Below are 15305 nucleotides of genomic sequence, written 5' to 3' on the forward strand. Positions count from 1 at the left end.
ATGGATATTCCATTTGGCACTGTGGACTGGAAGCCGGACCTCGAATCACCATTCAACAACTGTGAACACTTCGGTGATACCCCGAGGGCTCTACATGGCGACGCCAGAGACTTCTACAAGCAGTACGATGATCGTGTATTCTTCGATCGTGGCCGACTATCTGAATGGATTCCATCCAGTGAACTGAAATGTGTCATCCTGGGGATGCAGGATATATCAGACGGCCGTCTATTGACCCATTATGGCTTACTTGTTACCACTGCAGAAAAGGGCAGTGACGTCTACGAGCGAGTTGGAGTCGCTGCCTTTGAGCGAGACCGGTCATGGATGGACCAAGAACATATCCAGCGAATACGTGTTGTATAATTCCGCTCTCGCTCAACGCGGTCCTCTTTCGTCGATCTTGGCTATAGAGAAAACCTTGTTTCCTTCCTTTTGCGGTGGGATTGCGAAGCCTAGAGGACGAAACGATCTGCCTGTGGGTTTGGGATGATGTTGCTTTCTAAGTATTGAGTATGATAAAATACTGCCTTGATGCACGCCTGCCTCTTCAACCTGATGTCTCATTAACTTTAACATGCAAACCAACGTAGATAGCAGCGCGTTCGACAAGCTTTTTCTTTGCGTGAATAGCACTTACCATCCCACAACCAATTTATCTGCATCAAAGACATGTCTCAGATCTACTGCTATCTAAATGAGCCATGCGTTTCAGTATGACCGGCATGTCCTTTGTAAGATATTTATGAAGAGAACGGATCGGCACAGATTCGAGATCTCACCCTTTGTTGCAGCTTTAGCTGCATATTGCGGTTGCTCCTCTAGGGCTTTGATTGTCGGAAAGATCGCTTCTTATTGGCCTATTAAGCTCGTCTCTTATTGGACGAAAGTCTGCTAAGATGTTAGTACGCCTGTGTTAGGCTTAGCACGTCAAGCACGTGACGATCGCTAAAGTCGCCTTTACGCCCACCTCTGCCTCTGCGTCTACCTCTACCCTCGTACTATGTCCTTTAGTGTACGCTTCTCTAACAAACAAGTATTGCGCAAGGGGTAAGTACAACGTATGCACTAAGGCTGCACCTCTTCACCTCCGTTTACGGGCTGTACGGACTATTTTTCCTTCTTTGGCTTTCCTTCACATAAGTACGACCATCTTCGCATCATACCACTCATTCTCGTTTGCCGTCAAGCAGTAACAGTCAGCCATGCCGCCCCAGCGAACAGCAAAGACAAGCCACGGGCAGCCAGGGCAGTCTACGCGCTATTCAGCAGCATACGACCCGTCGCAGGAATACATCGATGACGAAGACTCCGAGATGGGCCAGTTGATCAAAGCCGATCCTTATTACCGCTACGCATTGAGAACTGGGTGGTATGCTGGGCGCACATTACAGCAGCTGGATAGCGATAAAAGCGACGACAATTGCGTCACTTACTTAAGATGGATGCTGACCGCCGAGAAAGCCTGCAAGGACGTTGATGACGACCACATCGTGCGAAGGGGCTTACTTGAATGGAACGAGCAAGCTGGGTATCGCGCCACGATTCCTCCATCGGACGAAGTTCCTCCTTATGCCACGGGAAAACATGCGCCTTCGTTGTTAAAGAAGCTGGTTGTCTCAGTCCCGTCGCCCGAGCGCTTCAAAACGGCTAATGGAAGAACCATCTGGATCTGTGGATTCGACATCATTGGTCTCTTCCATATGCAGCGACACCAATTGAATCGCTTCGGTGTGAAAGACCTTCAAGAATACCGTGGTTTTGATAGACGGTTCGGCATGTTGAAGTACTCGCTCGAACAAGTGTGGGAGGTCGCGAAGCGTACGCCTAATTGCCCGCTCGATCAAACGCCTGATGAGGCTGTCGATCGGTACCTCCTTAAGGTCCAGAAATGCGGAAATGGTAGAATGGAATCTCTTAGTATCATCTGCGGGCACAAAGACTGTGAAGAAATGCGAGCTGGTGGGCCCAGCGAGGCGGGGCAGAAGTTTTGGGTGGATATGTATAAGGAGATGTCGTAGAATAACGAAATACAATAAAATATAGCTAAGGAACTTGAGGGCCTCTAGCATTGTTTTTTTTTTAGGAAGCGTGACCTGCAGCACTGTAGATGTGAAAGCTACGGGTATCCTTGAGGCCTCGGCATATCGTCCATCGTACACATGGAGCCTGACAGAGGCCATTGTTTCTTTCCGTGTTGTTATCTTGTCTTCTTTGACATGATGCATGAACCTTCCCTGGTTGTCGCGTACTAGCCGAGCTGGGACTAAGACAGAAACACCGGAACTTTTCACGTAGCCTGACCAGCCTTTTGTAACCTCCTTTTGCAATTCTTACGCTCTTGATCATCGGAATGCTCGTGATAATCGCAGCCCTTCAAATCCGCCTCCCACCCAATCTCGGTTGCTTCCGCGGCTCTTGAAGAATATCGCGCGATCATGCGAATCAGTAGAGTAGGTGGCAGGTCCCTTCCGATCAATTCAGCTATTGCAGACTCCACATCAGCAGCGCCATTTTCTGTCACATCCCAGTATCGACAATGGAAATCCAAGAATAGTTTCAGTATGCTATGATCCGATGGTAAGTTCTCGTAAGCGTACTTCGTTGCGGTGAAACAAGTCGGCTCCCGAGGGGAACCGTCTTCGTCATAAAGCAAAGTGTCCACTATGCAATTATGGATAGCTTGGCGAAAGACAGGCACTAGAAATCTGTCACCGAACACTAGTGCCTTCGTATAAGCGGTCATCGGATCGTCGTCATCTTTGGGGTCTAGGGAACTTTCTGATATTTTAAGTGTGGCGTCGTTGTTTGGAATCTGTTGTGTATACAGCCAGTGGACAAAGATGTCCACGGCAATGGTATCGACATCTTCCAAAGTGACGATCTTGTCCTGGGCCTCCTTCCATGGGCCGTTTAGGGCATTGTTGAAGTATTCCGAATGGTGTGTAAGGAGGGCTTTGTGCAAGTGGTAGCGCTGTTTCTGTGGGCCGATCTCGAGGACAACGAACCCATCCTTCGTAGCCGTACTGCGAGCCGTTAGTGGATCTCTACAGTATGCGTGTGTCAATCAAAAGCTTACCTGATGGGTAGCCGGGTCTTGTATTTTGGAGGTTTCGTCTGCGTGGTGAGGTTCGTGTCGGTGGAAGCCATGTTTGATCTGGTTGGCAAGAGGAATAATGTCGCGGCTATTATGGCGCTGTTGATTCAGTATGTATGTAGAGTGAGTAAGATTAGAAGCAGGAAGGCGCGGCATTTAGAAGGCCACAATAGGAAAGTACGCTAGCGCGCTCACGGCAAGGTGAAGGCGAGAGGGCTCAAATGAGCAAATATACGCTTGTCAAGTCAAATGTGACAGAGAACGGTTGCAATTAGTTTTCAATACCCAGCAAACTCAAAGCCCCTTCACTAGCTCGCTACTTGAAATCAGAGCTTACAGATCATATCCAGCACCTTCCCCGTCATACCCTTCTGGATGTCGTCTACTACAACGCTTCCGCCCGGAACACTACCGCCCGCCACTTCTCTCGCAAGGGATAATGCAGGATTCTCCAGAAACTTATACGTAGTGCACTGCGACATTCTGAGCCTATCAATATATGTCTTGTCTACTACGCAAACGAAACTTACATGGTAAAGAGGCATACTGCTGGCCACTGAACAGTCACCTTACGTACGGTTGTACCACTGTATATGTTAGAGGTTTCCCAAAGCAGCTGGGAGTCGCTGTCCGCGGGTAGTTGTGACTTACAGAGTTGTGGTGAGTAGCCGGCACTCATGGGGAAGCAATGCAATGTCTTCGCACTTATCGTCCGTTGAGCAGATCTGAGCGTGGAGCATTGAAGGCGAAGGCTTTGTTGGGGAGGTGGGGGATGAGGATGGTGTGGGCACAACAGGCACTGCTGAGCTGGAAGGTGCAGCCGGGACAGTATGCGTGGTCGCCACTGGGACTCCCGGTGTCGCAATGTTACTTGGTGGTGTGGATGTAGAGGCTAACACGAATGAGGGAAGAGACGTGGGTGCAAAGCTTGTTGGCAATGCTGTCGGCGCGTGAGGAGGAAGGCCATTGCTGTTTGATGGTATACCCGGCGGCTGACCCATTGGTTTCGAAGAAGGAGCAGCCGGCGGTACGACTGATGTAGTCGCGCTGGGAGGCAGCAATATGGTCATCCATGCAGATTCTGGAGGTAGGCTTCTGGCCGTGATAAAGGGGTGTGCGCTTGTGCTGAGCGCCAGCGATACTGTAAAGAGAGTGTACATGAAATGCATACTTGCGAATTGCTGTGGTGATATCACGTAGTGGTGGTAGCTAGGTTATATAGACCATGTTTGCACGAGCACTGGAATGATGGCGACGTGTACACAAGCTATTTCCACCGAAACAAGAGTAGGGGCAGACAGTTATATTTTGAGAATAGTGATCAGACAGGGCCGATGCCAGCGTTCAATACCAGACCTGATTTCAGCCGCGCCGTACCTGCGTTGTAAAACCAGCACATTCAACAAACAATGCCCAACCCCATTATATGAATACTAAAAGCGGATTTCTGACTGGCGGTTGAGGGCACCACATACAGCCTTGCCGCATGAAGAGCTCGGGGACAATCACCAATCACAAACCACCGTACTGGGCTCGCAATCCCATGTGTGTACAATACCCCAGTCCTCATCTTCTTCATCCATCGTATCCTCCATGTACGAGTTCCATGGAGTGTTATTCTTGATAGCACTCCCACTCCAGTGTTCGCCGTCCGAGTCCCATGAGTCCAGACTCTCATTGTCGCTCTGAGAGAAAGTGTCGTCATCCGTGTGCTGTTCTTCCAAGCCCTCCGGGTCCTCGAAGTTCTCGCTCTCCTCCTGACCGTTGGCCACAGCCTCATTGTCCTCATCCCACTCTTTCAGTTCCTCGGTCTCAGCGTTGATCATCTCCCTCATCTTCAAAGCGTCCTCCCTCATCTGCTTGTAAGGCATGCCCTTGGTGTCCGTAGGCGCGTGGATGAACCACTCTGGCGTTTCTTCCTCGCTATCTTCATCGAGTTCGTATACTGTGGCGTCGTCCTCGCTGTCTCCGTCCAGGGTCCAGAGGTGGTACCCTTCTGGTTCGTAATCCTCGCGCTCCTCCTCCTCTTCATCAGTGATGCTGTCACCCATTTCACTAGCCACCTCGGTTATCTCGCCCTGGATGACGTTCCACTCTCGCTCTTCAGCCTCTCGGTCTAGGGTCTCGATCTCCTCCATGTAGCCTTCGACGCGCTCAACCATGATCTCGAGATCTCTGGCAAGGTTCTCGTTCTCCTCCCTGCTTTCTGCAAGCTCGCCCTCTAATTCGTCGACGCGAGATTGCATGGCACGAATAGTGCCGGCGTTGTTCTTCGCCCAAGATCCATTCTCGATGTATAACTGTCTGTTCTCTTCTTCGAGAACTTTCCTCACGCGCCAGGACTCGTCACACCTCGACATCCATCCTAGATGTAAGCTTCGAATTTCGGATTTCAAGGCCGTGCAGTCCCTGGTCAGGTTCCCAAGCTGTGTAGATACACGTTTGGCGCTTTCTTCATTTGACATGATCGTCGCGTGTTGTTCGTCGATCTTCTCTTGCGCCTCCTGGCTAAACTTGTTTGCACGCTCCAACTCCTTCATGGTGTTGTGCAGAGAAAGTGTCATGGACTGGAGCTCTTTGGCTTTGAACTGAATCTGGCTCTGTAGTTCATAGCACTCATCTTCCTTGGAGGCATTCTTGCATTTAGACTCCTCGAGCGCCTGGGTAAGGTACGTCATTATGCCTTCTGCACGGTCGCGTTCGCGGCGCGCTTGGGACAGCTCCCTACCGAGTCCATCACGGAATTCGAGGTGGGCGACGACTTCCTTCTCGCTCTGTTTGAGCGCAATTTGGGTGTTGGCGAGAATGGATTTGGTACCGACGAGGCAGAGGTCAGTACTAGTAGGCTTGGTTTGGGAGGCGTGGAGTTCGTCTTTGACTTCAGACAGCTCGGCTTGAGCAGCCTTGAGTACTTCCTCCTGAATATTGGCTCGACAGATCGCTTCGTTGAGTTTCTGTTCGTTGTAGACCATGCCGATAAGAGCAGCAAGAAGAACCATTCCGGCTGCAGTGGGCCATGCCAAAGAGATCATTGTGGTCGCCAGCGGAGCGACCAACTTGGTCATAGGCATGGGAAACATTGCGGTCGCCCGATAGAAATGTAAGATACACTCTCTGTTATGCTGTAAGTGGTTGTAGTGGTTTGTGTTCGTCCTGAGAATCAAGTATCCTGGTGAGAAAGGTTGTGAAGTGAACCAGCAGTGGTGCAGCTTACTACATGGTTTTATGCATGAGTGAAAATTTCCTCGCCCAGAAATGCGTATTTTGATATCCATGGTTCAGATGATCATAAGGCTGCTGCGGACATATATCATGGGTGCACAGTCACCTCAGTCCGTGGGACGTAGCTTGAGCACTCCCATCGTAATCCTGTAACGATTATAGGCAAACCATGGCATCAATAGTGTAGACCCAAATAGAAAGTGGACTTTAGTAATAGCCAATTTGCCCACGTGTAGTGAACATCAAAACAGCCGTTGAGAACATCGTAGAATAAGATACTCGGGGGCTTAAGCATATGCAATGACTGGTAGCATTTACCCACGCAGGACGACACGGGATGCTGGGACGCAGATCCAACGAGTGCTCACTCTTGATGATCTCGTTTAGCGTATGACCAATACTGGAGCCATGGTAATCGCTTTTGAAATTTTGATATGTACAAGAAGATGCTGGTTGACCCAGTGAATCTTTGTCGGCGTAGGTCCTATCAATGTAAATCGTTTGGAAATGCGACTGGAGTGGTAGGGCCGTATGCCGCAACATTTGTACCAGGATTTCGTCTTGCGACTACTGAGCCAGTCGAGTGCGTGGTAATGCAACAACAAAATCGCCCACGCGAGCTGACTCCAAATCGCTCAGGTTTAATTCATGGCAACAAGCAGGCCTACTCGTTCAACTCAACATAGTTGGCGGGGAAGAGACCCGATTGGCCATTGTAGCTACCGAGCCACCAGTCTTCGTCGGGGAATTGCTACAAGAGTATTAGCATCGGTTTCAGCAGTGGTGCAAGTAGCCTTACAAGTTCGGTTACTGTGGCTCCTTCGGGGAAGCTCAGTTCGTTGTCCTCAGCTGCTTCGTAATCGTACAGAGCGGTGGCTGTAGGACCAGCAGACTGTGATGGTGCCGCAGCAGGTTCGGGCTCTTGCGTCGCCGAGGGGTGCGCGGGCAGTGCTGGTGCAGCGGTGGCATCGTCGCCCTCGACCAGCTCAACATAGTTGGCCGGGAAGAGACCACGCTCGCCCTGCGAGTTTGTGCCCATCCACCAGTCGTCGTCTACCATGTCGATGTCTGTGACATACTCGCCTTCACGGAGCTCGACCTCGTTGTCCTCCGCCTTCTCGTAATCATATTGGATGACTGCGCGCTTGCCGGAGCCACCGGCATCGTCATCGTCATCGTCATGGGAAGCGACCGCTGCGCCGACGGCGGCACCTCCTACTGCGGCAGCACCAAAAGTGGCAGCAGCAACGGCTGCGCCAGCTCCACGAGCAGGATCCTTGGCCTCAACTTGTGGCTCTGGAGACATATCGCGATTTTGCCTGGCTGCTTGATCAAGTGATCGCGCGGGCATAGGCGGTGCATGTTCCTCGGCAGGAGACATCTCCTCTGGTTCGCGCCCACGAGCAACGGGCATGGCAATACGAACAGGAGAGCCAGAAGGCTCGGGAGACGGGCTGCGAGGTGGTTGAGGGGGTGGAGATGGCATGCGCTGGTGTTGAGTGGCAGGCACATCCTCTTCCTCCGCTTCCGGCTCTTTGGGTCGGGTAGGCAAGCCTGGCATTGGAACGCCCCTGGGGCCTGCATTGGGCTTGCTCGACGTATCGAGAGGCGGTGGGCTGGAAGCTTGCGGCTCTGGTACAGGGCGTGAAGTTGGCGCTCCCATAGGGGCGGCACCTGAGAAGCGGTCCTTGAGCGAGCTTACGCCACCAGCTGCAGGAGAGGCTGGCTCTTCTTGTTGAGGTGCCCCACCGGTGCGTTGTTCGCTGAGGTTGCTAGTCGCAGACTGACCTGTTCGGGTGGTCTGCACAGGAGCCCATGATTTGCCGGAGTAGCCACTTTGCCAGCCACCACCTCCACTCTGCTGGCTTTGGAGGGGAGTTGGGCGGCTTCCAGCGTCGGCAGTAGAAGAAGGAACGGCTTCTCCCCGAGCCGCCTTCTTCTCCGCCCAGATCTGAGCAGGTGTCTTTCCTCCTTGATCAGCAAACGTCTTGCTCGCGGCGCCGACGATTGGTGCCGGAGGAGCGGGCTTTGCACCAAACCCTCCTGGAGTAGGAGCCTTGGTGCCAGTGAATGTGCTCGCACCAGCGAACTTGTTGGCAACCTTGGGCTTCGGCAAGCTGGTAAGGCGCTCAGGCTGGGCGCTGAAGGCTGCTGACCTCTCTGCGAGGGACTTCGGCTTCTCTTCCTCTTCTTCGTTGTTGGACGCTCCTGTCGCGGCTGGGGATATGCCAGAAGATGGTGGACCGGCTTGGGCCTTTGCGCGGATCGCCGCAATATCGACCTTGCCGACGGGCTCGTACGCGCCTTTGACAACAGTGGGCCGGTCGTCTTTGGCATCGCGCGCCTGGGCTCGGATGGCTGCAATGTCGACTTTGCCAACTGGCTGGTATGCGCCCCTGACGACTTCAGGGCGGTCATTCTGCGAGCCCGAGGGCTGGGAACCGGTGGATTCGTCCTTTCTCGCGGTGAGTTCGGCCATGTTGACCTTGGTGGGAGTGTAAGCAGTTCCGACCTTCTCCAGCTGGGATCTGGAGACCTGCGGGGCATCAGCACCCCAGCCATCCGCATCTTCATCGCCCTTTGGCGCAGGGGCACGCGAGCGGCCGAGTGGGTTGAAGCCAGCGCCTCCGCCGCCTATCGAGGTAGGTGTAAAGACGGGCTTCTTTGCGGCAACGGGCGGAGGGGCGCGCGAGGCAGGGACATCGGCACCGCCGCCGTACTTGGCGCCTGATGCGTCTGCCACTTTCTGGACAATCTTCTCTGGGCTGAGGTCGTCTTCGGAACGGGCGGTAACTTGGACATGGTATCCCTATGGAAATTAGCTCGTGCATTGAGGGGCCGTGGGAGTACGCACATGTAGCAGCTTGGACACAACTGTGAGATGGCTACCAAAGTAGCCCTTGGTCCGCTCTGGAACACCTGCGCCGCACTGTGTGTGAATTAGCATTGTATCCCCGGCAGCTGCGGCGGAGAGCTTACCCAGGCTATCAGGACGTTCTTGGGCAGCGATGTGTTGGGATCCTTGACTTTGACGAATGCAAACTGGATGCGACCGTCTGAGAACTCGTCTATCAGATCGAGTAGCTCGCCCTCTGCAGAATATTAGCACATGTCCTCTGTGATGTCTGCCTTGCACGCTGTGCTGCGCTTCGTGATGTGCCGACACCCGAGCTTGGGCAGCCACCTTGCCATAGCCCAAGCTCTCGAGTGCAAAATGATGGCCATTGGAAGCGTGCCGCGCTGTTCCACGTACCTCCGGTGCTCTGCACTTTCAGCACGCTCTCTTTTCCGCCATCCTGCTGGAATGCGCTGACAAGCGGGGCAGCGACTGTGAAGACGGCCCATTGACCGTATGTGGGCGAGCTGGCCTGGGGACCAGAGGGCGCCGGGGCATTGACGACATTCTGGTAGCTGCGGGTGATGTTGGGGCCGTTGCTGGAGGTGTTGAGCGTGGCCATGGTGGGCGGCGTGGAGGGGAAGCTGTCGTGGGAGACGAAGCTTGGGGGAGTGGTGGAGAAGAGGAGGTGGAGGAAAAGCAGCACTCGGAATTGACAGCTAGCACGATGCGTGGTGGGACAGGCAGCGTACGCGTATCCCGTATGTGTGTCTGTGTAATTGGGCGTGAATTAACCTAGTCGGGTCGGGCAGGTCAGCACAGGCGGGCCACAAGTTCGGTGTGCAGAGCTGGCAGCTATGTCATGCTTGGCCCGCGCCCTCGAGCGGCTGGCGCTGGCGCTGGTGGCAGGCAAGCGGTGCCGACGGCGCGCCCAACGACCTTCAAGGAGACCCTCGTCCGCCTCACCTGTGACGATTGGACATAGCTCCTCGCACTGCCTGCCTCTGCTGCATGCCAAAGCTGCTTTCTGCATCCTTCAAACCGCCGCCTAGACCCCAGGCTCCATCCCGGGCTCCATATCCACGCCCTTCTAGCCCTCTAGCCCTCTTCACCTCCACTCTGCCACGACAAACACTAGCATCGCCAACACACGCAGCGCACCGCCTTTTCCGCGCTCCATCTCATCGCGCGCTGCTCCATCGCATCGTCATTCATCGCATGTCTCTGTCTCCGTGTCTCTAGCCTGCGCATGCCGACAATGAGTCTGTTGTGAACGCTGCCCCAGCACGGCTGCGCCGCCATGGAGGACCGCGGATCGAGCCCAGCGTCGTCGGTCGACTTCTACGGCTCTGATGCGAATCCTCCCCAGGCGCCGGCTGCGCAGAGCGACGCGCCTGTCGCAAAGCGCAAGGCAGAGGATGCGCCCCATGAGCGTGACAAGAAGCGCAAGCTCAGCAGCGCGAAGCCGCTCGTGAAGCTACCACCCGAGTTGTGGCAGCATGTTTTCTCTTTTTGTTCGCTTGCAGATCTCGGTCGATTGATCCAGGTCAATCGATCTTTCCTATCCTATCTCACAGACGTGCGCAGTCTGTCGACTTCAAAGTCGCATCCTGGCCGTCTGCATCTCCTAAAGTCCGAGTCGTTGTGGGCCTCTGCCCGCAACGCAATGTGTACCAAGCCCCCGAAGCCGCTCCCAGGCTTCACCGAGCTGCGCATGTGGCAGCTGGCTTGGTCCAGGAGATGTCAGTTCTGCAATAAGCTTGATTCTCTGACTCCAGGCGAGCGCATATGGGAAAAGGGCCCCGGCAAGGAAGGCGTCCGCGTCATTTGGCCCTTCGCCATCAGAGCCTGCGGGCCGTGCCTGCTCAAACAATGCCAGACGGTGAGTTGCACCTTCCTCTTCCCCGGTCACGACTGACATGTATAGGACGCGAGCCTTCTGTTCTCGGCTGCCTCCGCTCTGCGACCCGCCCTCCCGTTCGCCCTCCTCACTAGCGACCAGCACTACATTCCGGCATACACCCTGCAATCTGCGAATACGCCGGCCGACGTCGACATTGCCAAGTTCTACTACAAGAAGCATGTCGAGGAGATCACGCAGGAGATGAATGAGGCCATCAGCCGTGGCCCTGCCGCAGCTGAGGAGTGGTCCAAAGGACTCGATGCTCGCGGAAAAGAACGCATGAAAGTCGCCGAGAACTGGGAACGCTGGGAGGTCAAGAACCGGTGGATGGAGGAGCACGAGCGTGCGAAGCGCGCTTCATCTGCAGCTCCCTCGCATGCCGCCACGTCACACAAGGACCCGTCCAAATCACCCCCTCGTCGGACTCCCTCTCCCATCATTCATGCTCCGGTTCCAGCGAGTAAGTATACCTCTGCTGTCTCATTTGCTGCCACACATGGCGATGCCTCTCGATATGTCAACAACACCTCTCCAGTCCCCTCCCTAACAGGTGTAGCACCATCGTCGCAGCATGCGCAAGCGCGACCGCCTACTGTTCCACCACAGGCTTTTACCCCTTCTGGCCAGAGAAACCTACACGATGCAAACGAGGCCAAGGCGACCCGGAAGACCGACATAGAACGCCGGTGTCAGCAAATGGACCCTCCTATCGCTCCCAACGTCTTGCGCCACATGGACTCGTTCAAAGCGGCTATCCAAATTTCACAGCCAATGAACGACTACGCATGGAGTGTGCTCCAACCCCGCTTGATCGCTCAGCTCCCTGCTGCCCAACAAGCAGAAGCCGACCACGTGGCTCGGGCTGCTTCGTTTCCCACAAAAGCTGCCGACCGCCGCCACACCGACGCCAATTCCAAGGAGGCCAGAGAAGTCATGGACCGAGAGTGGGAAGAGTCGCAACGACCCATCCGCGACAGACTCGAAGCCATCGCCGACGACTTCATTAATCAGAGCTGGGACCATGGCAGCGCCGTCACTTACGACAACAGCCCAAAGTTTGCGGCCGACCTCCTTGCTCACGTGCGTCGCACATACTATGCTGAGGAACCCGAACAGGACTCTGATCATCCCGGACAACATACGCAGCCTTCTACTGACAATATGACTACTAGGCCCAGGCTCGTCCTGGATAACATGAAATGGGTGTACGACAACAAGATCAAGCCTTTGACAGAACCATTCCGGAAGGACATCTTTCTGTGCCATGGCAGCGGATGCGAGTACAACAATAAGTACTATGGTTTCGAGGGCGTCACGCAGCACTACGGAGCCAAACATACTGCTGCCTTCAGTTCAGGAAACGTGGTTGTTGCATGGAGAGAAGCCGAGTGGCCAGAGGAGACTCCGTTCCACCCAGATCCTCTCTCTGTTAAGCAACCTCAACATGGCCATCATCCCTCTTCTAGTACGAATGGGTTTGGTGGCTATTTTGGCGGATACTCACGCGCAGGGACATCAACACCTCACATGCCAACTCACCATCCACAGGCGAGTCCTGGTCCGTACAACTATGGAGGCCAGTACAATGGACCATTCGCTCCACCACAGGTTCCTTCTGGCTTCGAGTATCCCCAGCCATATGCGACACCCGTGGATATGTATGCACATCAAGCAATGGGTCCCCCGGGCTATGGTGCTCATGCGGCCCAAAACCCTTACCTGACTTCTCCAGCGATGATCAACAATGCCATAGCTCCACCACCACCCAACATGCCACCACCTAGCCAAGGAATTCCTGAGATCGCTCCTAGCGGTACAGAAGATACTGGCCAAAGTACTAGCTCGTTTGACAAGCAAGTAAGTACCGTCATCGACATGACCCAGGACATCTGGAAACGCACCTCGGGGATCAAAGACATGCCGAATAGCCTCCGGATCTATGTGTTGCTGCATCGCGTCATCTCCAAGTTTCATGTAGAGTTCAATCATGAACCGAACCTGAACCACTTCATTGACGCTCTGTCTAATCATGAGATGCCAAAGGCTTTGAAGAATGCACCAGGCCTCTCATGCAAAGCTTGTCAGACGGGCGCCTCGCACAACTTAGGGGGTTCCTTCTACTCCAAGTCGGAGGAAAGAACAACCTATACTGTCCTCGGCCTGTTATCGCACTTCAGGAGCCAGCATCTGCCTTTTCAGCAACCAATGCCTGGCCACGGAATGCCTGTTGCCCCTCTGGACTGGAAGGAACACATGATCGAGCTTCCAAGCGAACGGTTCATTTCTGGTCTCATACACGCCCCAGGCATGGACGACGAGAAGCTGCTAATGATAGCGACCGTCTTTCCCAGCTTGTTTCCTATGCCACTGCCTAAGATCGGCGTAATTGATAGCCATGGATTAGCTTCCCCAGCCTCGTCAGGGCCAAAGGATTCCGACAAAACGACTGGTGCAGCCGATGTTGCTGGTGAGGGAATAGCACGCCCCAACTCTGTTATGAAAGCAGCAGAAGCAAATTCGGCGCTACCACCCAAACCGCTGGAGGCTGGTTATGAGCCTGTTCGACCAAGCCTTGCCGGCGAATCGAATGAGGCGTCAGGCTCCATGAACAGGAAACGTTCATATCGAGAGAGCTCGCCCGCAGAACGTAGGCAGCACCATTATGCTGAGCCGCGATACTATGTACGTGATTTACAAAACTCCGCAGAAACATTAGTGAAACTAACATCTTTGTCTGCCAGCTGCCGAGGGATCACCTTGATGACGGCTATCACCGCCCCCGGGAGTACGTGGAGTACGCCCCCAGCCCAAGGATCATCCATGCAGGTCCTACATATGAGGATTACACCGGCCGCCGAACAGCGTTCCGCGAGCAAGAGCGATTCTATGGACCACCCGAGGACGTGGTCTACGCACATCCGCGGGAAGGAAGCCACGGTAGTCGGGAATACAGTGCCTATCCCCGCCAGGCTCGATACTATGAAGATGATGATCATCGGCCCGAATACCGGTTCATGAACGAGCGTCAGTCAAGGGATGCCAGTCCACCTCAAGGGCAATCTGCAGCAGATCGGTTCCTAGCAGAGAACGAACCCCCACAGCCACAACCACAGTCCGAAGTAGACGCTGCTGCACCAGCACAGGAAAACGGGGATGGGCCTCGTTACACGCCTCCGCCTCCAGAAGCTCCTGCACCAGCAGATGTAACAGCACCTGTTCGCCCACTTGCGCCCCCACATCCTCGAGCTCCTTCCACTGTTTCCAACAACTCCCGATATGACGACTATCAATCCAACGGGTATCGGATGCCAATGTCTGGACCAAGCGGTCCGCCACGAAGGGCTGGACCTCAACGCCGAAGAGATCGGCCTAATGATAACCGGGGACCGTCTCGATATCATCGATATATGAGTGTCGCGCGGGAAGATCCCTACGGACGTGGTTCTAGCATGAGCCGATCGCAAAGTCGGAGATATGAAGAACAAAAGCGTCGCATCGATCAACAAGAAACACCGCAGCCCAATGCTGAGCCTGACTACGAGCCTGCGTATTCTCGAGAGCACAGCATTGATCAGTCTGTACAAGACGAAGGGTTCTATCCACCTGCCCGCCGTCATCCCCGCGGATACGTCTCTGTGCAAGACCGTCTGCATCCACATGCGCACGGGTACTCACCACCACGATATCGTTACGACGAACCACGCGGTCCACAGCCAGTTTATGTTGACGAGTACGGGCATCCCATGCATGACTACGAGGTCATTCGTGTACGTGGTGACACCAGGTATCGGGCCCCGTATATGCCACATCAGCCTCACCGATATGAACATGACTCATATGGCTATGTCCCGGTCCAATACGAGAGACCCGCACCACAGAGATACAATAGTCGCCCTGACGACTATATGTACTACGAAGAAAGGGAAAGACCCTTACCTAGGCGAGCGGCACCTGAGGCAGAGAGCGATGTATACGAGCCGCCGCAACCGGAGATCAAGGTGGAGAGCGTGCCTGTGCCCATGCCGCCGGAAGCGTCTTGATTTCACATTTAGCGTGGCGTTCAATCATGTAACGAATTTCGCACCTTGTTTATACCTTTACTGTTCTCAATTTGGTTTCTTCCTGGCTGGGTCATGTGGACTCAATGGGTTAATCCTACCTTCCTTGATCAAATGGTTGGTATTTTTCAGTCACAAATCCTTGTGCAATTTCTTGCCCGACTTTAATATGATGGCTTTGCTTTTACG

General features: G+C 54.1%; 4 protein-coding genes across 4 annotated transcripts; 2 read left to right on the plus strand and 2 right to left on the minus strand.

Annotated features, from left to right (window-relative positions):
* Positions 1-1205: 1205 nt before the first annotated feature.
* Positions 1206-2021, plus strand: J4E93_004424 (uncharacterized protein; the record flags this gene model as incomplete). The annotated part of the gene is made up of 1 exon (XM_049342352.1): positions 1206-2021. One exon carries the CDS (start codon positions 1206-1208, stop codon positions 2019-2021), a length of 816 nt encoding a protein of 271 aa, XP_049200504.1.
* A 2581-nt stretch (positions 2022-4602) lies between these two features.
* On the minus strand, positions 4603-6168 carry J4E93_004425 (uncharacterized protein; the record flags this gene model as incomplete). The annotated part of the gene is made up of 1 exon (XM_049342353.1): positions 4603-6168. The coding sequence occupies one exon, from the start codon at positions 6166-6168 to the stop codon at positions 4603-4605; it is 1566 nt and encodes a 521-aa protein (XP_049200505.1).
* Positions 6169-6983: 815 nt separating this feature from the next.
* J4E93_004426 (uncharacterized protein) lies at positions 6984-9777 on the minus strand (the record flags this gene model as incomplete). The annotated part of the gene is made up of 5 exons (XM_049342354.1): positions 6984-7070; positions 7119-9128; positions 9174-9248; positions 9299-9411; positions 9573-9777. The coding sequence occupies 5 exons, from the start codon at positions 9775-9777 to the stop codon at positions 6984-6986; spliced, it is 2490 nt and encodes an 829-aa protein (XP_049200506.1).
* Positions 9778-10455: 678 nt separating this feature from the next.
* Positions 10456-14469, plus strand: J4E93_004427 (uncharacterized protein; the record flags this gene model as incomplete). The annotated part of the gene is made up of 4 exons (XM_049342355.1): positions 10456-11037; positions 11083-13740; positions 13800-14177; positions 14269-14469. The coding sequence occupies 4 exons, from the start codon at positions 10456-10458 to the stop codon at positions 14467-14469; spliced, it is 3819 nt and encodes a 1272-aa protein (XP_049200507.1).
* Between the last annotated feature and the right edge of the window lie 836 nt (positions 14470-15305).

The sequence above is a fragment of the Alternaria ventricosa genome, assembly GCF_023758065.1.
Source record: "Alternaria ventricosa strain BMP 2768 chromosome Unknown scaffold_6, whole genome shotgun sequence".
NCBI lineage: Eukaryota > Fungi > Ascomycota > Dothideomycetes > Pleosporales > Pleosporaceae > Alternaria > Alternaria ventricosa.